The sequence below is a fragment of the Leiobunum rupestre genome, chromosome 6 (genome assembly GCF_980474605.1).
Source record: "Leiobunum rupestre chromosome 6, qqLeiRupe1.1.hap1, whole genome shotgun sequence".
Taxonomy (NCBI): Eukaryota; Metazoa; Arthropoda; class Arachnida; order Opiliones; family Sclerosomatidae; genus Leiobunum; species Leiobunum rupestre.
The window spans coordinates 68,010,367-68,037,655 of NC_143389.1; the positions used below are offsets into that span (position 1 = coordinate 68,010,367).

Consider the following 27,289-nt stretch of genomic DNA (forward strand, 5'->3'; position numbering starts at 1 on the left):
ACCCGTTTCTGCTCCTTCTGCTGGGTTGAGTGGCTTGGGTCGAAGGTGCGACCATCAGTAGTAGGGTACTGCTACCCATGCTGGATTTGTCACCTGTCCGGGCTTGGGGACGCTGGCGTAGGGCACTATGATGATAGGCTTCCGGTGGTATGGTCTCTGTTACTAGGTACACCGGGCTATAAATTCTGACACACTGTTACTATTCAAAGGGAAATATTTCGTCCCCCAAATAAAAATATAACACACTAGGTAGGACGACCGTTTTTCCGTTGATATCAGTCTCTTTGCAGCTTTAACAAAAATGTAGTTCTTTCATTGTCACATTTCAATTATTACTTTGGTAGTGCAAATAAAAACAATTTATTTTCTACGAAATTTCATATAAACACCGCGCCACGCCGACGCCGCCGTTAAATTTTGGTTCTACGCCTCCGCCGACAAAAATGTTGACAGATGAGCAGAGATTATGTAGCTACATCTTTAGCCGCTGTTTCATGATTCCCGAGAGTTATTATCCGCCTACACGAAAGGATAGCCCGCGATTGTACCGTAGTATTCGTAGCTTGCTGGTGGGTGTGGCTTGTGTTCTAGAGACGAGTCGGGCCCACTTTTTTTTCGGCCCGACCCGACCCGACCCGAAAAACGTTAAAATAAATTTTGCCCGATCCGACCCGACCCGAAATAATTAAAATAAAATTTTGCCCGACCCGACCCGACCCGAAATTTTTCAAATAAAATTTTGCCCGACCCGACCCGACCCGAAATTTTTCAAATTAAATTTTGCCCGACCCGACCCGACCCGTAAAAAATGAAAATAATTTTTGCCCGACCCGACCCGACCCGATAAATTAAAAAATCGATTTTGCCCGGCCCGGCCCGGAAACCCGACAAGACCCGAAAACCAGATAATTCCCGAAAACCCGACAAGACCCGAAAACCAGATAATTCCCGGAAACCCGACAAGACCCGAAAACCAGATAATTCCCGAAAACCCGACAAGACCCGAAAACCAGATAATTCCCGAAAACCCGACAAGACCCGAAAACCAGATAATTCCCGAAAACCCGACAAGACCCGAAAACCAGATAATTCCCGAAAACCCGACAAGACCCGAAAACCAGATAATTCCCGAAAACCCGACAAGACCCGAAAACCAGATAATTCCCGAAAACCCGACAAGACCCGAAAACCAGATAATTCCCGAAAACCAGATAATTCCCGAAAACCCGACAAGACCCGAAAACCAGATAATTCCCGAAAACCCGACAAGACCCGAAAACCAGATAATTCCCGAAAACCCGACAAGACCAGAAAACCAGATAATTCCCGAAAACCCGACAAGACCCGAAAACCAGATAATTCCCGAAAACCCGACAAGACCCGAAAACCAGATAATTCCCGAAAACCCGACAAGACCCGAAAACCAGATAATTCCCGAAAACCCGACTGTTAAGAAACTTAAAACTATGTGGAAGGTTAAAAATAAGAATTAAATGTTTTTAAAACTAAATGTTAAAAGGATAAAAATAAAAGATTTCTTAAAATGTATTTTGTAATTTAAACATGTTTTTTCTGTCGTTAATGATATTTCGTATACGTTGTCGAGTTTCGACAAGCCTTTGTAATGGCTGCCAGATGAGACCGGGGACCCCCACTTTGTTCGCGGACGCTCCTTTTCTAGAAGGCCCAAGACACGTGTTAAGTGTTATCTCTTGGGGGGGAGCGGAAAGCGAACGAGTGGGGTTTAAACGGTATCTTCTGGCATTCAATGGAAAAGAACCACTGTAAAACGAAGAAAACTAAGGCATTGATTTTTCGGACGCAAAAGCGTTCACCTTGTAAAAAATAAAGGTCCTCAAAAATAAAGCGATATTTCTCGGTTTTAAATAGACTCTGTTTCACTAGTTATTTCACCAATTCGATCAAACGATAGTTTAGTGGATTGTTTCAGTCCGATTCGCTAAAATCAAACGCTCTCCTAAAAATTAAAATTGTTACGGGAAGAAATAAACCGAAAATCTTCATGGTGCTGAAACCCGGGAATACGAAACGGTAATTGTGTTTAAATAAGTTTGTGAAATACGTTAGTGACAGCAGATGTCTTCTTCGAGTTCCGAAGATGAACCTGCCGAAAAGGGAATCGACGAGGACGCACCAGCGATCAAATATGCCAGACAAGAGACTTCCGATAACGCCGACAATGTTATCAAAAACGCCGACAACCAAGGTGAAGTTTCAAGGAAAATATTGAAAGATCCAGTAAAGATAGCCAAGGCTTTACGAAGAAGTGCACGATCAGCTGTGGTGAGAAAAATTACGAAGCTAGATGACCTCTTAAATAACGAAGACGCGACACCAATAGAAGTGTATGAGGATGAATTAATCCTTTTATTGGAGAAGGAAAAGGAATTGAAAACCTGCGACGAAACGTTGGAGCCGCTCATCGACGATGAAGATGAACTCGAAAAGGAAACCGACGACGCGATCATTTACATGGAAAACATCCATGCATTGAAGCTGAAACTCAACAGGGTGCTCCGAAACAAAAGAGCAGCAGCGGCTAACGTCTGGCTTCCGCAAAATAACGGAGTCCAGACGTCCAAAAATAATGATATCCCAATAAACAATGGGTTACCGCAGCCGCCTCAAAACAACGCTCTGGTCCCAATAAACAATGGGCCAGAGCGGCTTCAAAACAACGCTCTGGTCCCAGTAAACGATGGGCCAGAGCAGCCTCAAAACAACGCTCTGGTCCCAATAAACAATGGGCCAGAGCGGCTTCAAAACAACGCTCTGGTCCCAATAAACGATGGGCCAGAGCCGCATCAAAACAGAGCTCTGGTCCCAGTAAACAATGGGCCAGAGCTACCTCAAAACAGCGCTCTGGTCCCAGTAAACAATGGGCCAGAGCCGCATCAAAACAGAGCTCTGGTCCCAGTAAACAATGGGCCAGAGCCGCCTCAAAACAGCGCTCTGGTCCCAGTAAACAATGGGCCAGAGCCGCATCAAAACAACGCTCTGGTCCCAATAAACAATGGGCCAGAGCCGACTCAAAATAACTCTCTGGTCCCAATAAATAATGGGTTACCAGAGTCACCACGAAACCAAACTCTGATCCCAATAAACAATGGGTTATCAGAGCCACAGCAAAATAACGATCTGGACTCAATAAACAATGGGTTACCAGAGCCGCCAAATGCGGAACTATCGTCAAGTTACCTATCCCTCCTGCCGTCAAACAGAGGACTATTGCCGCAAGAAAGAGGGGCCCCCGTCCGGGCAAGCAGCGAGGGATCTCAATCTACCTTGAACATTTTCGTACCTCCCGGTGGATCTACATCCTACGAGGGAACGCAAAACGTGTCCGCAGCTAAAAGACAAAACTTTTCATCTATGAACAATCCAACTAATTATCAGCAGAACACTTCCACAAACTACGCGCCGAACATTCCGTTTCCGGAAGTTAGGCTTCCACCACTAATCATCTCGAAATACAACGGAGAATATACAAAATGGAATAACTTCTGGAGCCGATTCAGCGCTACCATCGGGAATCATCCGAGGTTAAGTAAAATAGAAAAATTTATCTATCTGACTTCTTATTTAGAAGGGGAAGCTCTTAGAGCAGTTGATGGTTTAGTTGAGAATGAAGCTTCATATGATGAAGCCGTTCAGATTTTAAAAGAAACGTTCGATAAAAATCAAATAGCTATCCATACCCACATGGATAAGTTAAAACAAATTCAGCCAGTTAACGATCAAAATGATATTAAAGGGTTACGCCGCCTGCTAAGCACTTGTCAAACCAATTTAAGAAGCTTAAAGGTTTTGGGTTTTAAGATCGCCGATAGAGCGACGTTTCTCGTTCCTGAATTATTAAAATGTTTGCCCATAGAAATCAGAACGGCTTACTGTTTACAAAGAAAACCCGTTAATCCAGGTGAACAGTGGGACGCGGATGAGCTAATAAACTTTTTGCGAGGTCAAATTGAGAGTAGAGAGATGGCAGTGATGTTGGGGGGTAAGAGGTCAAGAGTGGACAATCACGAGACCGACAGACATCAAAACAGAAAGAGAAACGCAACGCCATCCGCGATGGCACTCGCGACCCACGTAAAAAGGTATAAGGCGGATAACCGCGGGAATGATATGAACAAAAATTGGAAAAGAGGCGCAACCCGCAACGCGATAGCGCTCGCTAATCAAGTCATTCGGACGAGCGAAAATCAGTATTGCATATTTTGCAAAAGTGAGACCCACAAAAGTATAAACTGTACAAACCACACCTTAGAACAAAAAAGGTCAATGGTTAGAGAAAGCAATAGGTGTTATAATTGTTTGCGCTTTGGCCACGTGGGTAGAGCATGCCGGTCAAAGTTTACGGCGTGCAAAAAATGTCGACAAAAACATAATTACGCCGTTTGTCACGAAAATCCAGTGAATGCTAAAAAGGGGACCGGTGGCCATAGCGAAACGAATGTAGCGTCTATAGCGACAACAATAGGCGGGGAAAGCGCGAGAGATGCCGAAGCGGTAGTTTATCTTCAAACGGCATTGGCGGTGGCAAAAAACCCCTTCAAACTAGAGAATAATGACGTGGTGAGGTGTCTTCTCGATGGGGGGAGTCAGGGGACATTCGTAAAAGAGAGTGTTTCCAAAAGGTTGAACCTTCCAGTTTTAGGAAAAAGAGAATTATACGTATACGCCTTTGGTAATAAAGTCCCAGAGAAGCGCACTTGCAAAATCGTAAAATTAAGGTTAGAAAATCGTGAAAACCCCGGCGTGAGTGTGGAGATTAGGGCAGTTGAGGTTCCCTTTATTTGCCACGCAATAGAAAGAATGGATTGCGCGGAAGTAAAAAGGTTGATGAAGTCAAAAGGGCTGCAAATAGCGGATGGGAAAGGGAACTCCGGTGACGTTTTAGACATACTAGTGGGTAGCGATTTTTATTGGAAATTAGCGTCCGGTCAGATCGAGAGGTTAGGAGAAAACATGGTAGCCGTCGAAACAAAATTAGGATGGACACTACAGGGGGTAGTAGGAAATCAACTATATGACAGTAATGTCACGTCAGTATCCTCAATGTTAGTTTCGTTTGGACTCAAAATGGTAAACGATACGCTAAAGTCGTTTTGGGATCTAGAAAGCCTTGGTATTAATAGCCAGGAGTTGAATGAATGAGTCAATACCTTTTATAAAAATTCAAAATTCGAGGCAGGCAGATATACTGTAAGCTTCCCGTGGCGTGTCGATAGGAAAGCCCTTCCAGATAATTTCTCCGTCGCAAAAAAAAGGATGCAGGGGTTAGTCAGAAGGTTTCTAAGGGACCCGGCTTACTATAAAGAGTATAAAAGGGTGGTTGAAGACCATTTAGAAACGGGTATCGCTGAAATAGTGCCAACAAAAGAAAAAGAAACTAACCACCCAGGCACATTCTACCTTCCACACCAAGGGGTTGTGCGCGAAAACGCAGCCACAACAAAACTACGTGTAGTATTCGACGCGTCTTCGCACGCAACGGGATGCCCCTCACTGAATGATTGCATCGCACCCGGACCCAATTTAAACCCTGAACTACTTTCGTTAATTTTAAAATTTAGAACGAATAAAATAGCAGTGGTTGCCGACATTGAAAAGGCTTTCTTGCAAGTCCGTTTGAGCCCTTCAGATAAAGACGCGGTCAGGTTTCTATGGGTACGGGAAGAAAACAAAAAATTAGATCTAAAAAACTTTTTAGTTTTACGGATGGCTAGGGTACCCTTTGGAATCTCAGCCTCACCTTTTCTACTAGCCTGTACGATTAAATTTCACCTGCATGAAACAAAAGATGTAGATCCAAGAGTTAAAGAAAAGCTTGAAAACGAATTATACGTTGACGATTTTTTGAGTGGGGGAAAATCTACCATCGAAGCCTACGAAATATCAGTAGGCGCGGCTACAACTCTAAACAAAGCTGGAATGCGGCTACGAAAATGGGAAACAAATTCCCCAGAATTAAGAGTACTTTGGGACAATCATTCCCTGCCCGGAGAAACCGAAATGTTTGATAAAAAGGGCGAAAGGGGCGCGACTCAAATATTGGGGTTAATATGGGACCCGGAAAGCGATATGTTTTCGTTTGATTTCACAAAATTATCCGAATCAGCCCTAAACCTAAAGAAAACGAAACGCAATGTACTAGGGATTGTGTCGCAGATTTTCGATCCAATGGGTATTTTAGGCGCATTTACAATTCGGGGAAAGATGTTATTTCAAAGCTTGTGGAATTCTAATCCAAACATGGAATGGGATACGGAGCTTCCAATGGAATTAGGAAATCAATTCGAAAAATGGCTTTCCGAATTGACAGACATAAACAACGTCAGGGTAAACCGCTATTATTTTTCTAAAACGCGAGAAACTGCGGAAAAATACGAGTTACATTGCTTTTGCGACGCTTCATTAAAGGCATACGCGACGACGGTTTATATAAGATATGAGACAGAAACGAGCGAGTTTGGGGTCGAATTAATAGCTTCGAAATCAAGAGTTACTCCTTTAAAACAATTGAAGTCAGGATTGACACTTCCAAAATTGGAACTAATGGGTTGTTTGTTAGGCGCTAGGTTGACGAATTATGTAAAAAACGCTTTTCAGCGGGATATAACTGAAACCTATTATTGGACGGACTCCACTATCGCGCTTCATTGGATTTCGGGCAGCAAAAAAGATTGGAAACCTTTCGTCTCCAATCGAGTGATAGAAATTCAAACTCTGTCGAAAAGTAGACAGTGGGGCCATTGTCCAGGGGTTAAAAATCCCGCCGACCTAGCTACGCGGGGAGTCAAGGGCAAGGATCTAGCCACGTCGGTCACTTGGTGGACGGGACCGGCATTTTTAAAAGAAGCGAGTGAAAAATTGCCCAGGGAAAGGCCTCCGGCGGATACAAATATAGTTGAAGCGGAAAGAAAAAAATTCGCGCTAGCCGTAAACGTCACTAAACCAACGGGGGTGCAGTACGTAGTAAAATTAGAAAGACATTGTTCGTTAAACAAAAACTTGAGAATAACCGCCTACTTATTTAGGTTCGCTCACAATTCTAAACCAAAAAACAAAGAAAATAAAATACTAGGGCCTATAATATCAAACGAAATGCAGCGGTCGGAGTTACTTTGGGTAAGAGACTTACAAAAACAAGAGTTTGGGAAAGAATTAGAATCGTTACAAATTAACAAAACAGTACACGGAAAATCACAAATCGCGACATTAAAACCGATGCTAAGTAAGAATGGACTAATTTGCATAGGCGGGCGGTTAGGCGAATCAAATTCCTTATCCTACGCCGAGAAGCACCCAATTATATTAAGTAAAAATATACTCTTTACCAAGCAATTAATGATAAGAAGCCATAACCAAGTGCTCCACGGGGGAATAAATGATACAATTACGCAAATTAGAGAACAATATTGGATCCCAGCGGGTCGCCAACTTGCTAGAACAATCGTCAAAGGTTGCCTAAAATGCAAAAGATTAAACGCTAAACTGGGCGATAGAGAAACTGCTCCCCTGCCCAGGGATAGAATCGAGGAGACACCACCTTTTTCGATAGTAGGCTTTGATTTCGGTGGCCCTATAATGATTAAAGTTGGGGAAAAAATGGAAAAGTCGTACATATGTCTCGCAACTTGCGCCGTGACTCGCGCTGTTCACCTCGAGCTAATCCCAAATCTCTCTACTGCGGAGTTCATATTGGCGTTTAGGCGCGTGATTGCTCAAAGGGGGGTTCCGGTTACGGTGTACTCGGACAACGCGGCCACGTTTAAAAAGGCAAACACTGATCTGAAAATAATATGGGAACGTATCAACAATGCGGAAATTAGGGAATATTTTGGCTCCCGGGGAATAACTTGGAAGTTTATAATTGAAAGAAGTGCTTGGCATGGTGGATTCTGGGAACGATTAATTCGTTCCGTTAAAACGTCATTAAAAAAAATATTGGGGCGTGCCTCATTGTCGTATTCCGAAATGGAAACTGTTCTCAAAGAAACTGAAGGACTCATAAATTCGAGACCAATAACCTTTATTTACAATGATTCAAACGAACCCGTACCCTTGACACCATCGCATTTCTTGATTGGACGAAGAATTACTTCTTTGCCCCCTTTAGCTTATAAAAACGAAAAACTGCCCAAATCTCAAAGGGAGTATAAACAACGAATACGATACAGAGAAACAATAATGAATAACTTATGGAGACGATGGCGTCGGGAGTACGTAAGAGAACTGAGGTCAGCCCACCATTCGGCATCCCCAAAAAACGATATGTCCTTCAAGGTAGGAGACGTGGTACTTATTCATGAGGATAAAATTCCTCGACACATGTGGAAACTCGGCCTTGTTAGCGAAATAATTCTGGGTCGGGACAAAAAAAACAGGGCATGTATTTTAAAAACACCAAATGGAAATCACATAAAAAGATCTGTGCAACATCTGTGTAACTTGGAAATAGCAAAATAAAAAAAAAATAAAAAAAAAATGTACGGTAAAAATCGTACTGATTACAAATTGTTTTTTGGTAATACTCCTTCTTATATATGAAACTCATATTACCAGGGGGGAGTGTTAAGAAACTTAAAACTATGTGGAAGGTTAAAAATAAGAATTAAATGTTTTTAAAACTAAATGTTAAAAGGATAAAAATAAAAGATTTCTTAAAATGTATTTTGTAATTTAAACATGTTTTTTCTGTCGTTAATGATATTTCGTATACGTTGTCGAGTTTCGACAAGCCTTTGTAATGGCTGCCAGATGAGACCGGGGACCCCCACTTTGTTCGCGGACGCTCCTTTTCTAGAAGGCCCAAGACACGTGTTAAGTGTTATCTCTTGGGGGGGAGCGGAAAGCGAACGAGTGGGGTTTAAACGGTATCTTCTGGCATTCAATGGAAAAGAACCACTGTAAAACGAAGAAAACTAAGGCATTGATTTTTCGGACGCAAAAGCGTTCACCTTGTAAAAAATAAAGGTCCTCAAAAATAAAGCGATATTTCTCGGTTTTAAATAGACTCTGTTTCACTAGTTATTTCACCAATTCGATCAAACGATAGTTTAGTGGATTGTTTCAGTCCGATTCGCTAAAATCAAACGCTCTCCTAAAAATTAAAATTGTTACGGGAAGAAATAAACCGAAAATCTTCACCGACAAGACCCGAAAACCAGATAATTCCCGAAAACCCGACAAGACCCGAAAACCAGATAATTCCCGAAAACCCGACAAGACCCGAAAACCAGATAATTCCCGAAAACCCGACAAGACCCGAAAACCAGATAATTCCCGAAAACCCGACAAGACCCGAAAACCAGATAATTCCCGAAAACCCGACAAGACCCGAAAACCAGATAATTCCCGAAAACCCGACAAGACCCGAAAACCAGATAATTCCCGAAAACCCGACAAGACCCGAAAACCAGATAATTCCCGAAAACCCGACAAGACCCGAAAACCAGATAATTCCCGAAAACCCGACAAGACCCGAAAACCAGATAATTCCCGAAAACCCGACAAGACCCGAAAACCAGATAATTCCCGAAAACCCGACAAGACCCGAAAACCAGATAATTCCCGAAAACCCGACAAGACCCGAAAACCAGATAATTCCCGAAAACCCGACCCGATCAGGAAACCCGATAAGACCCGAAGAACCGCCGCAACCCATAGCATGAAGCTTTTTTTATTTTATTATATAGCGTAGATGTAGATATGCAATACAAAATATAACAAGAGGCATTTATTTATTTAAACAATTTTTGTAAAGAACAGTTAGTTGCGAAAGAGTTGAACTTTTAAATTCGTTCTTCGAGGACCAAGTGTCAGTCCCGTGCTGGAAAATACACGTTCGTCACTCGTTTGTGACGCGGGAATACAGCGAGGGGCTAACCAGTCCCCGTAATCGGTGTGCAACCCTGTACCTTTGACTGCACTAAAATGATTACGTAAATGAGTACAGATTTAGCACTACCAAAGGCTGTACTCATCATTGGTAATCGGTGTACAGATTTTCAGAGAGTGGTTAGCCTCTCGGAATACAGGGGCTCGATTCTGAGATTATCGGTAAGGAAGTTAACGGGAGAAAATCCTCGTTAACTTTGAAAATTGTCGCTAGCGAGAAAAAATGCAATTCTAAGGCTCTCGTTAGGAAAATTGTCGTCAGAAGAAACCTAAAATTGTCGTCAGAAGAAACCTAAAACTGTCGTCAGAAGAAACCTAAAATTGTCGTCAGAAGAAACCTAAAATTGTCGTCAGAAGAAACCTAAAATTGTCGTCAGAAGAAACCTAAAATTGTCGTCAGAAGAAACCTAAAATTGTCGTCAGAAGAAACCTAAAATTGTCGTCAGAAGAAACCTAAAATTGTCGTCAGAAGAAACCTAAAATTGTCGTCAGAAGAAACCTAAAATTATCGTTAATTCTAACGACAAAAAAAGTTGTAGTTAGAGCCACGGGCGACAATTCTTTTTGAAGATGGCGATATTTTTGAGACATGAAATTTGAGATTTAGCACAGGAAATTGAAAATAATCGTGATTTATAACTTCAAAAAGTAATGCGATATCGAGCTCAAGCATTTGAGTAAGTTGAGTATAGATTTAAGCGTTTATTTACGGTAAAAAATAACTCACGTATACTCATGGTGATAGGCTTGGTGAGAGTTTATCAGAAACCAATACACTGGCAATACCAGTAAATATTAAAAACTTTTATTAACTTACTAGATTAATATATCTAAAAATACCATAGTCAAGTAAATTATAACACTAATAAATTATTCCCCTCGGGTGTTGTAATAACAACAAACAGTTACTTTTACCATTTGATTATGTTTTTAAAAGCATCGGTTCCAATGAATTTCGGTGAAGTAAGATGAAAATATTTACCAAATACTCAACTAGGAATTTTTTGTACATTTATTATTCACAATGAACACTTTTTCTTCTTCATCATAATGTATTTTTCTTTACGCGTGTGAAAACATTATGTTTGTGTCAAAGCAGAGAAACGCGTCATCGCGCGCGCTAGTGGTAAGCGAGGCTTACAACTTAAGCCTAACCTCTGTAGAATAAAACATTAATACCGTCTGCTGCTATGAAGTATGAACGAAACAACTGATAAAACGACGCGTCGCTATAGGCTCTAGCTAGAGCGATAGCACGTGACTAAAAATTTCTGTCGTTAGCCTCTCTCTCATAACACTGCCGTAACGAGACACGTCTTAGAATACCAATTTCATTCCCGTTAATAAATTGTCGCTTACATATTGTCGTTTCGCCTATCGCCAGAATTTTTGTCGCTAGCTTAACGATAGCCTCAGAATCGAGCCCCAGTATCGAGGATTCTTTTAGCTATATTTTTTCAAAGTACTTCGAGACACAATTTAACGCCGTGAAATCGAAAGTAAAACCAAAACGAAACGTAAGAGAAGTTTAGGCGAATCGGACGACTGAGACGACCTTGAAATAGACGCTAGTCGCGCTGCTCGCAGAACTCATTAGTCTATCTCTCTTCGTACAACACCCGAAGGGCCGAAACATTTCACATGACCTACGCAGTACGCAGTCGCGGGTAAGGGTCGGGTCGGGCCGGGCCTTTTAGAAGCCCGGCCCTTTTGAAAATTGGCCCGGCCCGACCCGGTCCATTTAATTTTAAAATATAAAAAACCCGGCCCGACCCGGACCCGATTGAAAACTAGCCCGACCCGGCCCGACCCGAAATTTTCCAAAATTAAATTTGCCCGACCCGACCCGACCCGTAAAAATTAAATTTGCCCGACCCGACCCTACCCGTAAAAATTAAAATTTATTTCTGCCCGACCTCGGGCCGGGTCGGGCATAAAAAGCCCGACACAATCGGGGGCCCGAGTCGTCTCTATTGTGTTTGTTGCCATGGTTACGCGTATAGGTCGACCATGACAATAAGACGCTCATGGCGGTCACGTGATTATTTTGCCTCGTTAAATTAATTTCATGGCGGCCGTTACAAAGGCGGGGTTTTTCTACCATTAATCATGAGGCAAACATAGAGAGTTTCAGCAAACCCATTTCTAGGCATTTACGCGAACCTCTACCAATCTCCTTAACGTTGCAGACGTTCGCATAAACGCCTAGAAATGGGTTTGCTGAAACTCTCTATAGGGACTTGGCAGCATGACATACATAGAACGTCACCCATGCTTTTTCAAATTGGAAAAAAAGATTACCAGCATGGCGGCCATAGCCAAAGGTACGGCGTGACGTCAGGCTTCCAAATCCCTATTCTCTGTTCATGCCGCTCGGGAACCATATAATCATAATTGAAATTAAATCAAAGTAAAAAGCCAGAACGAATTTTTCCGCCGATTCAATTTGGCGCTACAGGCGAGCCTTTCTATATCGTCGTCATATGACTTAACGTGATAAGCTTAATTCTATTTTCTTGGGCATATTTAGACACTTTCTGATAAATTAAATCTTGATTGCTCAATAAATTTTAAAATTAATTCAGAGATACTTTTTCCTAATTGTCATACTTTATTATGTTACTTATGGTGTAGACAGTATTCGAAGATAAAATTTAGTCTAGCGAAATAGCAAAATAATGGAACAATTCAAAATGATATTCGTACATGTTTTTTTTTTTTTTTCAATTTACGAAGCTATATAATAAAACTATACGTATTCCTTTTTTAATCGTATTTTGGGATACAACACGACTATAGTTCGTGCGTGTCAAACTTCGTTTGTCGGTAGAATTATTATTTGCTCTTTTCGTGATCGATACAAAATGTTGTTAGATAGCATCGGAAACATTTCAGATTTTACATAAACCAACATGTCATTTTTAAAAGATCTAAACGCCTAGAAATCCGTACTTAAGCATTACCTTTTCGGTGTTGCTCGAAATATTGATCGATTTTGAAATTACGCTTGTTGATCGCCTTGAAACATTTGCAGAAATTGTTTCGGTGGGAAATGAAACGGAGTCAATTTCGGTGCCGTAAACGCCTGAAAGAAGACTTCATAATTACAGCGGATCCCTGGGCAAGAAATCAAGTTTGTCGTTTCGGATTTTCGGTGTAAAATAATTGATTTTGATGCGTCAAACGGATTAGTTTAAACCTCCACGACAGTCCTAAGCTGAAAGCGAAATACCATCAAATTATTTCGAAACGAACACTTTTAACTTAACTAAATTGGAACCTCTTTAGGAAATAGCCAAGTGAGTAAGAACTGACTTTTATTTTTAAACTCAAAAACTCTTCAAACGCGAATGCGTGTCGAAAATCATTAACGTACATTTTGAAATTACATTTTAATGCGAAAAGTCTTTAGGAATAAGGTCACCGTAAATGCCGCATTTAAAGACTTGTGTAATTGTATTTAAAACTCAGTTGTTTTTAGTTATCCGAAACTATAGCGAAGCCAGCTACTTGGATAACTTTAAGAGTTAATTTATCTTCTTGTTAAGCTCCCTTGGAAAACGTGCAAGGGAAACTTGTATGAACGTAATTTGCACGCGATAAAGCTATTTTTAGCCCTTACTCGGAAAACATTTCTGTGGGGGCCCGGGCCATAACCTTTTTGACCAAAAATTCATATACTTAAAATTTAAGCAAGAAAATGTACAGCTCTAAATTTATACATTTTTTTTAAAAGTGTTCTTTCTAATATCTCATCCGTCATGCAGTGGCGTAGCTGATGGTCCGCAGGGCCCGCGGTGCGGGGGGGCCTCGAGCTTGAAGGGGGGGCCTCGAGCTTCGGGGGGGGGGGGCGCTAACCATAAAAAAATTAAAAAGGGGGGCCTCATAGAGATTTTTGCGGGGGGGCCTCTGAGTTCTCAGCTACGCCACTGCCGTCATGGAATACAATGATAATAAAAGTTAAGTCGATATCTTTAGAAAAATATCTGCGTACATGGCTAGATAATTATGCCTTTCTTGACACATACTTTGCGAAGATATTTTAGGAAAAATGGGGTACACGACGGGGCGATTTTCTGTTTGGACGAATCTATCGAAATAAATTTTACGGTTTTATCATCTTAATGCTACTCGCATCTGCAATCTCAAAATAACTTCTGTAAAAAGACTGAATTCGAAATAAAGGCAGTGAGATAATATTTTTGCATTTTTCCTCAATTTTATTTCTGTGTGGGCTCTGCCCTCGTTTGTTTTTCCCTGTGGGGGCTGTAGCCCCAGAGCCCCCACGGTATCGCCGTCACTGTCCACGATACGTGTCCGGGATTGTGCATTTTAACTGGACAACAAAAGTACTGGTAATTGTTAGAAGAATACTTCAACTACATATCACTTAAGCCTCAACTACTACAAAAACAGATGATAATCATAAATAAAGGTATTTGCTGTTAATATTTTGGCCTATTTTAATTCAATCAAAAAGAAACTAGCCAAGTTCCAAAAAGTTGCCCATCCAAACAATTTTTGAGCCTCTCCCATCGTAGCCAAGGTCAGTGGCGTAGCTAGCATGGGTGACACCCGGGGCGGATATCATAGCATGGGGTGACACCCAGGGCGGATATCATAGCATGGGGTGACACCCGGGGTGAATATCATGGTGTGCTAATTACTAGTCTCTAGCTTGTGTAAGTTTTTTTTTAAGGTCGGATGTCACGCCCAAACGGGTGGCACCCAGGGCGAACCAACCCCCCCCCTAGCTACGCCACTGGGCAAAGTAGCTACTAGGTAATGCAGTTCGATATTCATGGGCGAAAAGAATACATTCGAAATACTGATTATATAAAAAGTAAAATATTAGTTTAATTATGACTTTTAAAAGATAATATGTTTCGGCATCCAATAAACACTACGTGGCTGAGGATAGGGAACGTGAGCGGTTACTAGTCTCCAGGCCCGTAGCCACGGGGGGGGGGCATTCTGGGGCAATGCCCCCCTTTAAAAAATAAATGTTGCCCCCTTAAATGAAATTTTTATTTGCCCTCACCTGCCCCCTTAATTTAATCCATTCCCCTCAAAGAATATTATCTGCCCCTTTATCATTATTAGTTTTTTAAACTTCTATTCGTTGAAATTTTCCTTTTGGACCACTTGTTTTTGTCCAAGGTTTAGATCGTTATTTATAGGTAACTATTTCTTAATAAAATACAAGTTGTAGAATGGTCTGCTTCAGAAAGCAAGTTTTTTTTGTTGAATACCAAAAACATTTCACGGCGCCACTTATGTTAGTTTTCGAAATTAGGTAACGAAAAAAATGTGCCCCTCACAAAAAGCTACTGCCCCCTTATCGAAATTTTTCTGGCTACGGGCTTGCTAGTCTCTGGGTGTTTCATCATCCTCCCAGTAAATCGCCAAGAAGTAATATTTCCGAGAGCCAGGACCTGCAAGTCACTGTTAATATAGTGCTTGTTGAAATAATAGAAATTTTTAACCTATACGGCAGCAACAAGCGTTCCCTTTTAACCAGCCAGCTTTTTTGACATATATTAAGTCTTGGCAAAAACACGACGTTCTGTTTACAGGTGAAAAGTTTCCATTATTTTCACAAGCACTATATAAACATTACCTTGCGGGTCCTGGCTCTCGGAAATATTATTCCTTGGCGACTTCCCGAGAGGATTTTATTTATTTAAGCGCTTGCTCGTACGCGTCGTAGCTAAGCCCCACCTTAAACATTATCTAACGCCACAGACAGGCCGCTTTCACTGTCCAACTTTTTGGGCTCGTATATCATCTCTTGCTGCCATCGCCCCGCACACCGTCACGAGACAAAATCAATTTAATTTTCAATTTCAATTTCAATTATTTAACATAGGTGTATATTGATACATTTGTGTTAAAAGGGGCCCAGTCATCTTGCAATTTATAGGCGAAATAACCACATGACTATCATGGGCGTCTCAATGTAATGGCCAGCTTAAACGCGTACACATGGCAACGCAGGGGGGGGGGGGATCCGGGGGGGGGGGCATTCCAGCAACTTTTTTTCCAGAGTTGGAAAACTAGACATTTCAATCTTAAAGGTGGCAAATTTAGAATTTCTATATTTCGAAATAATATGATATTTGCTTTGCTATTTAAAGAAACTTCAATTCGTTAAAATATATTATATTTAAATCGATGTAATATACACTTTTGTTCAATTATGTGACGCTCTACCAGATAGATTGACCCCAAAATCCAAATATATATTGAGCCTTTTCCCAACTCTATTCCATCCTGATTTTAAATTTCCTTAGAAAAAGTTGTGCCATCGTTGATACGGTTTTTGGTCGTATCATATGTAACATAATTACTCATAAGTGTGCCTATGTTAAACATCTCTGTATTAAAAATTTAAATGAGACCACAGCCACCAAAGAAAATACGGACTAACGTCGCGTAAAACTGGTTTTAACTTCCTCCCCTCCCCGCCAGAACTAGTTTTGATGACGATAAAACCGTCATCGACTGGGAAGTGACGTCAAATACGTCATATTCTTGCAACAAGGTCTCATTGGAAAGTTATTTCTGGCACACTTATGAGTAATTATGTTACATATGGTCGTATCTAAAATCTCTAAGCGAGTAAATTTGAGTATATGTAGGCTTACGGCTTACGGCTACTTCGACTACAAAAGGCCAAAACTATTATCTCGCTTTGGGACGAAAATAATACACCTTTTACCCCATACTACCAACATCTTTCATACAATAACAGCCAAACTGTATTTTGAAGTTGCTCGCTATTTCCTAAAAATTAGTTTTCGCCCATAAAAGACACACACGGTCATATGAAAGACTAAATTAAATGGCTCGAAATGGGTTTAACGCTAGTATTTTTACTACAATAAGGTACATAACAACGAAATAGAAATAACGATCTGCAGTCCTATGAGCTTTTTATTATAATCGTTTTAGCCTCGTCTAAGCACTTTTCATTTCTTCGTGTATCCCGGCTTAGCGCAAAAATACCTAGGGAAATCTCTGTCCGTCGGAAGTTCGGAACTTCTCGCCAAACACTCTTTTTAAACGCTTTAGTCCCATTCGACCGAAATCCCATTCGACCGAAGGCGGTTTTTGAGGTGTCCCATTCGACCGAATTCCGCCGAAACGTGCGGTTTTTATGAGTCCCATTCGACCGAACGCTGCTATATAAATTGGCTTTTTCTATGTTTTCAATTTAGTTACTGAAGTCGTTTGCAATGGAGCGGATAGCTAATAAAGGAGGGTATTTATACATCAATAATAATTATTTATTCCGTCTTAATAAAAAGAAACTGAAATAGTAAACTTAACCAACTCTAACCTAACCTAACCTAACCTAATCTAAACATGGATCTTCGATAGTACATACCTTATAAATAAAATACCAAATCACCCCGCCAATTGAGCTACATTTTAAAATTCTTTCGGTCGAATGGGATTTCGGTCGAATGGGAATAAACGTTTTTAAACCATAGGCCTTAAACTGGCCTTACGCCAAATATTTCCCAAAATCCATGTTTTGATTTTTAGTTAAATTACTAAATCAGAGCCATTTACTATGAATTTAATTAGACAGTTGATAGTTAAAAATATATATTCAACGAAGTTTGCAATTTTTAGGTTTTGAGTTGTTGAAAATGGATCTTCTCTTAATATTTTGTGTTGTCAAAAACATTTTTCGTTGCCATGGCAAAATGGTTGCCCATTGAATAAATTCCCTTTAGGATTTTTCATGATACATGAAGGTCTACCAATCCCCCGAGTTTGAACAAAATCGGTGGGTTACACTTCGGGATGTCTCCTTGTGAGAGGACCATGACTCCTCCACCCGAAGTACGCCAAAGCGTAGACGTTTTCGTTCAGAATATTATCTGCCAGTAAATAACATTACTAGATAAAATGTAGGCTTGTAGCGCTAATAGAGAGGTTAAGCCATCGCCAGAAATCGTGTAGGGGGAACCGGTACCTTTTTGTGTACAGCCTGCACCTCCTACAAGATCCACCTACACGTTTTCTGGTGCTGGCTTAACCTGTCTAATAGTAAAAAAATATTTTTCATTACGGTGTCATGAAATTCCATTTTTGCTCTTTCGTTGTTTACTATCGGTAAATGAATTTCCCTAAAACGTGTTAGGCTAGCATCACGCACAGAGATATAAACTAACACGTAAAGGCGCCAGAACTGTTTCTGTTTGCTAGATATCGACAAATCTCTCATTACGAAGGTTTATTTAAACCATAAGTGTATAATATCGTTACACTTCCTATTCTTCACATGCTAAAGTTTTACTGAGAGCTAGTTACAGGACCATATGTAACATAATTAATAATAATAATCAGCTAGGCTAATACCCAAGGCACAACCTTAGGCCTAAGTCATCAAGCGACTTTTAAAGCCATTAGTTCAGGTGGCCGGGTTACAATGCGTAGGAGGGTGGTGGCAAGCCCTTCATGCCACGCGAGCCAACAGCTCCCTACCGTTAACCTCAACAAGAGCTCGGGGAAAAACCCCTTAAACCAGTGGGGAGAGAACTTGCAAACTCGACGCATAAGTGTGCCAGAAATAACTTTTTCCAATGCAAGGATATGACGTAATTCACGTCACTTCCCAGTCGATGACGGTTAAAACCAGTTTTACGCGACGTTAGTTGGTGGCTGTGAAACAAGGTCACTTTTAAATCTTTAATACAGAGACGTTAAACAGTGGCACACTTATGAGTAATTATGTAACATATGACAGGACAGACTGCATTATGGGTTTATTTGCTTTTTGCGTCCTCTTGCCCCAGCTTCACACGTAGCCTTTGACATCGCCTCACTAGGGGGAGATTTTTCTCTCGTCACTTCGTTACTATAGTCAGTTGCAGGCTAAGAAAGACAAAATATATAGTACAGTCGGCGCAAGGATACCTCAGACCATTTCCGGCCAGTCGACCGCCAGTAATTTAAATTTGACCACTTTACGGTCAATTTGAAATTTCGTGAGTTTCATCGTTTTTTCGCGCCATCTAGGAACCGAAATAGGAATCTATTTTTTAATTTCATGTTGTCATGAGTTTCATTACTGAATGCAGCTAAAGAAGGTTCGATAATTGAAGCTCCAAATATTTTAAATAGGCCAAGAGGTTTCTATAAAAAGCATGATAAAGGTTTTTTGTTAACAGGTAAAGATAAAAATATAATTTTAAACGTCTATAGCTCATTAAGACAACATTACCCCCAAGAAAGCGTGGTAACTATTTTAAAAGAAACTGCCGATTTAACTGGTAAGACGTAGAAATAAATTTACAAAATTAAATAATTATACATACTATTTTAAATTTAAGAATGATAGGAATGCCTTATCTTTTAAATTTGCTCGCCACCACAATTATGAAATTAAAAAATAAAGATTCCAATTTCGGTCTCTAGATGGCGCTAAAAGACGACAAAAAGAGCAAAATTCGAATTTGACCGTAAAATGGCCAAATTCAAATTTCGCGCGGTGGAATGACCGGAAACGATCTGAGGCATCCTTGCGCCGATTGTACTATATATTTTGTCTTTCTTAGCCTGCAACTCACTTATAGCTCTCAGTAAAATATTCCCCAAAGTGACAAACTTATGGAACAACATAAAACGTACTAAATAACGGTGAGTTCCATGTACCTTATACCAGATGTAGGCATTAGTAGATTTGGCCAGTTCAAGTCGGCATGTGAACCACTTTCCACAGGGGGGGGGGGGGGGGGGGGGGGGTTACCAAAACGAGAATATTGGAATTTAGCCAATCTTAGAACACTTTGGAAAAGATCGCCCGGTGCGCTCGGTTGATGAAGCAACGCCACCAGTTGGTCACTGAGGTAATTAAGTAACGTACCGAACTTGCGCTTTTAAGTGAATTTAAAAAAACCTTATAAACGTAATATTTAATTAAAATAAATGTTCATGGATAAATATGTAAACCTCAGGAGACATTTACATACTTCATATTTCCTCCCAGCATTCCAAATTAAACGTTTTTACGTAATATATATTACCGATAATAAACCTTAACCAGGGATCACTTAACAGAGGGAAAGGCAGCACAACGTAAAGCGCAGGCGCGAGTGACGTACTGCGCCAGGTGTTAAGTGTTCCCTGCTCTCCCGACCTCTCCATGTGGAAGGATGAAGTCCGGCATAGTTAGCGCTGTCAAAATTGTCAGCAGTTACGACTGTTACGATGCCCTTGAGAACCGCGAAGTCCGAATAACGAGGTGACCGTCGATATCAACATAAGTACGTAACTTATTCGAAGCGCGCGCATGCGCAAAGGTAAAATAAGCCTGCGCGTTTCGAAACGAGCGAGAAGGTATTTTCGGACGCTCTCCGCCGGGTCATTGCCTTTCCCTCTGTTAAGTGTTCCCTGCCTTAACCCAGCAAAAATGCAAAACGTGCCTGGTTTACCAGAGGTAATTAACGCTATCAAAAGTATCGGAATTTTACCTTTTTAGTTCCACATCGAGATATATATATCGAAGTGGGACTATTGCTATGGACGGAATGTCGTTAAGTGTTGTTTGTTTGCAGTTTGTTTGGCGTGGAAAGCAACGACACGGTAGATAGAGCTGCGAAAAATAATTTATTAATATAATTTATACAATTGGCGCCACCGAGATTCAAAACCCAGATAGCTGCCAGCCGCGTAATCTCCAATAACCGACGCCTTTACCAACCGAGCTACGCCGTACTCTTCAAGATGTTATCGGAACTTCTAGTCGTTAATAATAAATCAGCTAGGCTAATACCCAAGGCGACGCGGGGGGATTTGGCTAGTTAAGTTTTCGCAATTGTCGTTCCTTCTTCCGCGTTATTTTACGTATATTTACGACGTTTAAGGTCAAGTTAACCTCAAACTTCGCCGCCCCCCCCCCCCCCAGTGGATTTCCACGAAGGGTGACACGGGCGTGGCGAGAAGTTTGAATTACAGTGTGGGGCTACACAACTTTTACTGATGGCCAGTTTCAGGTCAGTCAGGTAAACAGGGGGCACAATTTCGACCCCCCATTTAATAATAATACGTTAAACTCTTTAACTTAGGATGGTACTTTTTCTATCAAACGATAGAACGCGCAGTGCCGTTAATTTCCGCCCCCTCCGACCAACCCCCTTAAAGGGAGAGTGACCGAAAAAAAAACAGTTGGTCTCAGTCGATAGAACTCTTTGACGCGCACGCAGCGCCGTTAATTTCCGCCCCCTCCGACCAACCCCCTTAATGGGGGAGAGATATCGAGAAAAACAAGTTAATAAATTCATGGGTATTTTGTTTATAAATTTGCGAATTTACATGACTTTTGGTGCCTAAACTACCCAAATATTTGATATAAATTTCCTAAAATAAACCCATTTGAATCCCAGTTTAAGAATTTCTTTATATCATATTTCCACTAATTTCAATAATTTAAAAGAATTATGTTCGTCGTGTTTTGCTTACCTATTTCACCTTTCATACTTTCCGTCTATCTAACGATTGGAAATCACATGGCCCCAACAGCTTTTGTATTGGTTAATTTGGTTTGCCCACCCGGGTATCCTGAGGGTGGGCGGTGGCCACTCTTTAACTTAGGATGGCATTTTATATATCAAACGATAAGAAATCACGTAGCCTCAACAGCTTTGGTATTAGTTCGCCTGTGTCTACTAAGGGTGTATGGGTTTGCCCACTCGAATACACTGATGTGGCACTAATATTACCTCCTGGGCCGACTTGTTTAGTTTTATTTTTGCTTAGCTTCCCGTTTTGTTGCTGTAGGTTCTACCGCAAGTAGGTCATTCTCTCTAAGTAGACAAAACGCTATGCTACCTATGACTAGAAACTTTGTCAGGGTCGGTATGGCAGCCCTTTACAACCGGCCTATACTGTGTATCACCTCAACTTCACTCTGAATCTATACTGCCGAATCTAACGTTTCTTACATCTCTTACGGTACGTTTCACGTCTGAAACGTGTCTCGAGCGCCTGAGAGAGATAAATTTTGGGGGTTAGCTCCTCGAATTCCTCCCCCCCCCCGAAACTAATACCATATTTGTTCAAGGTCAGTTACAGATCCTAGGGTTCAATAAACGCCCCTTTAGTTGCCGTCATAACCACTCAGTGGCGCCTCCGCCGAAATATTTTATAAATTTTTATCTCTGGAATTTTCTCTCTGCAGGGAGTTTCCAATTGCTCGATCAGACTATTGTTCTCAAAAACTATTTAACGTACATTTTTTAAATTTTCAGGGTGTGTAATTTTATTATAGATTTTTTCAATTGTTAAATTAAAAAAAATGAATAACTTTTATCGTTTTGAAAGTTTATTTTTCCACCGGTAGGTAGTACACCAAAATGTTCAATGAAAAGTTGTAGGGAACATCCGAAAACGTCCCAATAAAGTTGGTTCGGATGAAATAGGTCTACTTAAAATGAAGTATTAGGTCAAGATAAAAAACAAGTTGGTACTAGGAGGCAATAGCTGTTACCTTGCTTTATTCAAAACAAACCTTAACAATTGTAATTAATGAAGGTATGGCTCAATAATACCTCCCTCGGCGGCCATGCAGGTTTCAGCACGATACAGCATATTACGAAATGCGCTTCGAATCATACCTGGTGTTACAAGTCGGCAAGCTTCAACTATTCTTTGAAATAAGTCGTCCAGGCTCATAACTGGTGTGTGGTAGACTTGTTCCCCAATGAAGCCCCAGATAAAAAAATCAAGCGTAGTTAGGTGAGGAGATCTTGCTGGCCATCTCACGGGGCCCTTGCCTCCTAGTACCAACTTTTTTTCTTGACCGCATAACTCATTTTCAGTAGACCTATTTCGTCCGAACCAACTTTATTTGGACGTTTTCGGAGGTTCCCTACAACTTTTCATTGAACATTTTGGTGTACCACCTACCGGGGAAAATATAAATATTTCAAAACCGATAAAAGTTTTTTTTATTACTTTAACAATTGAAGAAATCTATAATAAAATTAAACACCATGAAAATTTCAAAAATGTACGTTAAATAGTTTTTGAAAAAATAGTCTGACCGAGCAATTTGAAACACCCTGTATATGAAATGATTCAGGATGAAAACGCATGGCAACCCGGTTAAAATAGCGTCTGCTTCACCAGGTTCCACACGTAAGCTTCCGAAAACTGCCGCTGGAAGGAATAGGCCTCATCCCCCGCACATAATTAATGGAATTATATAGTTTATTTTATTTAAAACCCATTTTATTTATCGTAGTAAGCATGTATCTATTTACATGTACATAATTATTTACAAAGAATCCTTTGAAGAAAAGGAAGATATTTAAGCGCCCACGTTGAGTACCTTGGAGACATGGGCCACTTTATTGAGAAACTGCTCCGCAACGACTTCCTCAACCTCACGCGTCTCTGGAATGGGTTGAGTGTACGCGGACTTCGAACCCTTGACGACCTTCAGCTGAGGAATGGACACGTGGAATTGCCGCAGATTGACTTCCGGTCGGTGTACGACGAGAGTGTGCGGGATCTTGTAGACCATGGGCTTGTGCTGGACGACGGGGCTGGGGATGACGAAGATGGACTGCGGCACTCTGAAGAAAACTTCCTTGGTCTGCACGATGGGCTTAGGCGCTTCGATGACAGGCGACGGGATGTTCAGCACGACCTTCTTCTCCACCAACAAGTCTCCGGAAAAGGCGAGGTCGGGGTGCGGGACATCGTGGACTTCGGGGGCTCCTTTCGGCATTTCGACCTCGGGTTGCGACAAAGACCCCATGGGTTGAGGGATGTCGATAACGGAGTAATCCAGCGGTCTGATTTCCTGGTGCATCGTGCTCAAAGGCGGAGAGACATCCAGGGGCATCGGAGCCGCAATTTCCACGCCGTAAGGACTCTCGATGTATTTCTGGTCTATAACCTTGGATGTTAAAGAAAGTTGCAGGTTATTGGAAATCATTATTTCTACTCCTGAGCATCCATTTGTAAATTAATGAAACAGGAACAGAAATCTTACCATTGAGCACATCAACACGAAAAGAGCGATTATACTTTGCCGACGCATTTTGAGATTCTAATTTGTTGGCGAGACTGGAACGTTTAAATGATCGCGGAAGTTCGAGCGGTTACTGGTAATACTGGATTGGAAACATCCCTATTTATACCATTTGATCACAAAAATGTTTTTAATTTAGTTATTTTTTACATAGCTTTTAAAAATTGTGTAGTTTAAAGTCTAATTCCTTCGTATTGAAATACGAGTGTTAAACATTTAGTTTTTATTACGTTTATTCAGAAGTAAATGAACCGAAGTTATCAGACTGCTATACTCCCCATGTTGGAGGTGTTTTCCTTATGAAGCTACATTTTGACCTCGAATTGGAAATTTTGCACTCTCCTAGGCCGAAAAACAAAACGTTTTGGTTTTTATGAAACCATTTTTTATACATAACAATATCTATACCCACAATTCCCAAGTGCAATTTATCGCGTCAAAATACGGGGATGGAAAGCTTTTATTTTACTATATTTTCTCATCATTTTCATAAGGAAAACGCCCTCCGATTCTGAGCGCTATTTCGATAACTTCGGTTCATTTACTCCTGGTATATTCAAAGAGAAACTGGTAATAGATTTAACAATCATAGGGCTTTTGAACGTTCTTGGATTTGGTTACCGTATGAAAACGATAATATATTTAAACAAGTTGGCAAGCCAAAATATACCTCTCCTCGGAAGAATTGTCCCTAGTGGTATTAATTTCTCGAGATAACCCTTAAAGATATATCTCCACAATTTAGAGTTATTTGTTAACAATGTTATCCCAGTTCTATCCCACCCGGTATAAAATTTTAATTATAATTAAAATAATTGAGACGAAACGACCAATTTTAATTTATTCAGAATATCATAAGTTAAGTAGTTACAACAGTGAGTTAGACGTACTATAACAATGCACAATTGAATTAAACCCTTTTTACAGTAAAAGTTTATCAGTTAAATATAATACGAAGCAAATTTTAATGAAAGAAATATCTACAGAGGGTATTATAACGACCGTTCGCTTTTTGGTTTATAATTTTAACGGAATTGGGCCGATTTTAATTAGACGATAGTTTATCGAAATTTGGTAAAAGAATATTCCCTAAGGCCGCGCGATAAATTTACGAGAATAATTTCCCGTCGCCGTTATATCGAAAATTTATTTGATTCGGGATTGCCAGAACTGTAATGTTGTGGGCGAGTGATTAGAAAATAAAATGGCAACCAGAATTATGCAAAATTATAAATGTTTATTTTTATTCAGAACAGTCTATGGAAAGTTCTAGATTTAACTTTCATCAATAACCCAACAATATATATCCCTTCTACGTAATTGTACAGAACTGGTACTCAAGTGTCTAAGACTAGATTTGTCTTAGTTCATCGTGATTGAAAAATAAACCAAAAAACACTTACACTTAAGTAAATATCATAAATTATACTGAGTAATTTTAACTAAATTCAAACTACCTAACTATAAACTCTGTCTAAATTAACAGCTGAGAGCTGTTCTCTACTAATTACTTCCAATCTACTTAATTACCCTCACAGGTTGAGTTGATGATTTCAAGGGTATAATTAGGTTATTCCAATTCAAAAAATAATAACAATAAATTCTATCTTACAGCTGACTTGAGTTAGTTCACAATTACTTTAACACTTTCAGTCTTAAACACGCACTGTTCATACACTGAAGTCCATTCACTCACGTTCCAAACGCGAAACACAATTTATCTCTTTTCTTGACCGAAGACAAAACATACTAATTAAAACCGCAAAGTTACCTCATAACTTTTGACCGACACCAGGATCCCGTCCTGTAGTAGTTCGTCTGACAGCCAAGAACTAAGAAAGACTAAATCTTCTATATTGACGGCAACGGCCTTATATACTGTTATTTTGTGTTTTTTTTACCCGTCGAGATTTGACTAAAGTTCGAAAAATTGAAGAGATTATATTTTTTACCCGGTTTGATTGATAGTTCTCCACACGGTGGCGCTATATTATTACTTTGATATAGTTTCCGCGGGAGTTTTGAATAATTATCCTTTTTTCTAAGCGATATTAAAAGGTAACAATGAACTACTTTTTGTGTTTTAACGAAATTTTGTTAAGAATTTAACAAAAATTTAAAACAAAACAAAAAACCGTACCAAAGAATAAACAAACAAAGTTCAATAAACAATATATACAGATATTGTATTAATCCGTTTAGCAAAAAAAACCCGCCTTATCATAATTGTTCCTTTACTTTAATATTTTCCCTAAGGAAGTCAATGGCTCGGCGGTGAACTATCCGCATTGTTTCAATGCGACCCGAGTTCAATTCCTGATCATGATCAAATTTTACATTAAAATACTAAAATATTTAATTAAATATAAGATTAATATAATCTATAAATATTTAATTAAATATAAGATTAATATAATCTATAAATATTTAATTAAATATAAGATTAATATAATCTATAAATATTTAATTAAATATAAGATTAATATAATCTATAAATATTTAATTAAATATAAGATTAATATAATCTATAAATATTTAATTAAATATAAGATTAATATAATCTATAAATATTTAATTAAATATAAGATTAATATAATTTATAAATATTTAATTAAATATAAGATTAATATAATTTATAAATATTTAATTAAATATAAGATTAATATAATTTATAAATATTTAATTAAATATAAGATTAATATAATTTATAAATATTTAATTAAATATAAGATTAATATAATTTATAAATATTTAATTAAATATAAGATTAATTTAATTTATAAATATTTAAAATGATGTAGAATAAATTATAGTACCTAACGTTATAACTTTGTAAAGGACATTCGCCAAAGCTGTTTTTTAGAAAAACACCGTAAATTAACACGCGTTGGTGGCTGAGTGGTTAGAGTACATCTCTTGCATGAGGCAGACCCGGGTTCGATTCCCGACCGGCGCCAAGACTAAGACGTATACCGTGTACAACTGGTGGAAACCCTGCCATTGGACGTTGAGAGGTTGCATAACACTCGGTCCGTCCCAACGTCATTAAGAAGTAGTTGGAGAGAAAACGCCCATACCAACGCAACAGATCCAACATCCACAACCTTCATAACACAATCATCACAACACAAACCCAACCCCACCGCAAAGCAATCCGTTAACGCTCACCGCCACACGGTGGTTTTGCCAACCCTTCGAGAAACTGCGAACTGATTACCCTTCGCAGGCCTGACAGACACGGTGATTGTATAGCCCCTCCTAGGGGACTTTGTCCCCTCGGAGAGTTAAAAATAGCGACTAAAAACTTAA

At 39.8% G+C, this 27,289-nt stretch overlaps 2 protein-coding genes across 2 annotated transcripts; one reads left to right on the top strand and one right to left on the bottom strand.

Moving 5' to 3' along the window:
* Positions 1-2,097: 2,097 nt before the first annotated feature.
* LOC149943262 (uncharacterized) lies at positions 2,098-8,496 on the top strand. The gene is made up of 3 exons (XM_090179602.1): positions 2,098-2,630; positions 3,243-5,084; positions 5,601-8,496. The coding sequence occupies exons 1-3, from the start codon at positions 2,098-2,100 to the stop codon at positions 8,494-8,496; spliced, it is 5,271 nt and encodes a 1,756-aa protein (XP_090035728.1).
* Positions 8,497-23,160: 14,664 nt separating this feature from the next.
* Positions 23,161-24,011, bottom strand: LOC149943263 (uncharacterized). Its single transcript, XM_090177697.1, has 2 exons — positions 23,942-24,011; positions 23,161-23,845 (listed from the first exon to the last, which is right to left on the bottom strand). The coding sequence occupies exons 1-2, from the start codon at positions 23,987-23,989 to the stop codon at positions 23,252-23,254; spliced, it is 642 nt and encodes a 213-aa protein (XP_090033823.1). The 5' UTR covers positions 23,990-24,011; the 3' UTR covers positions 23,161-23,251.
* Positions 24,012-27,289: the final 3,278 nt, after the last annotated feature.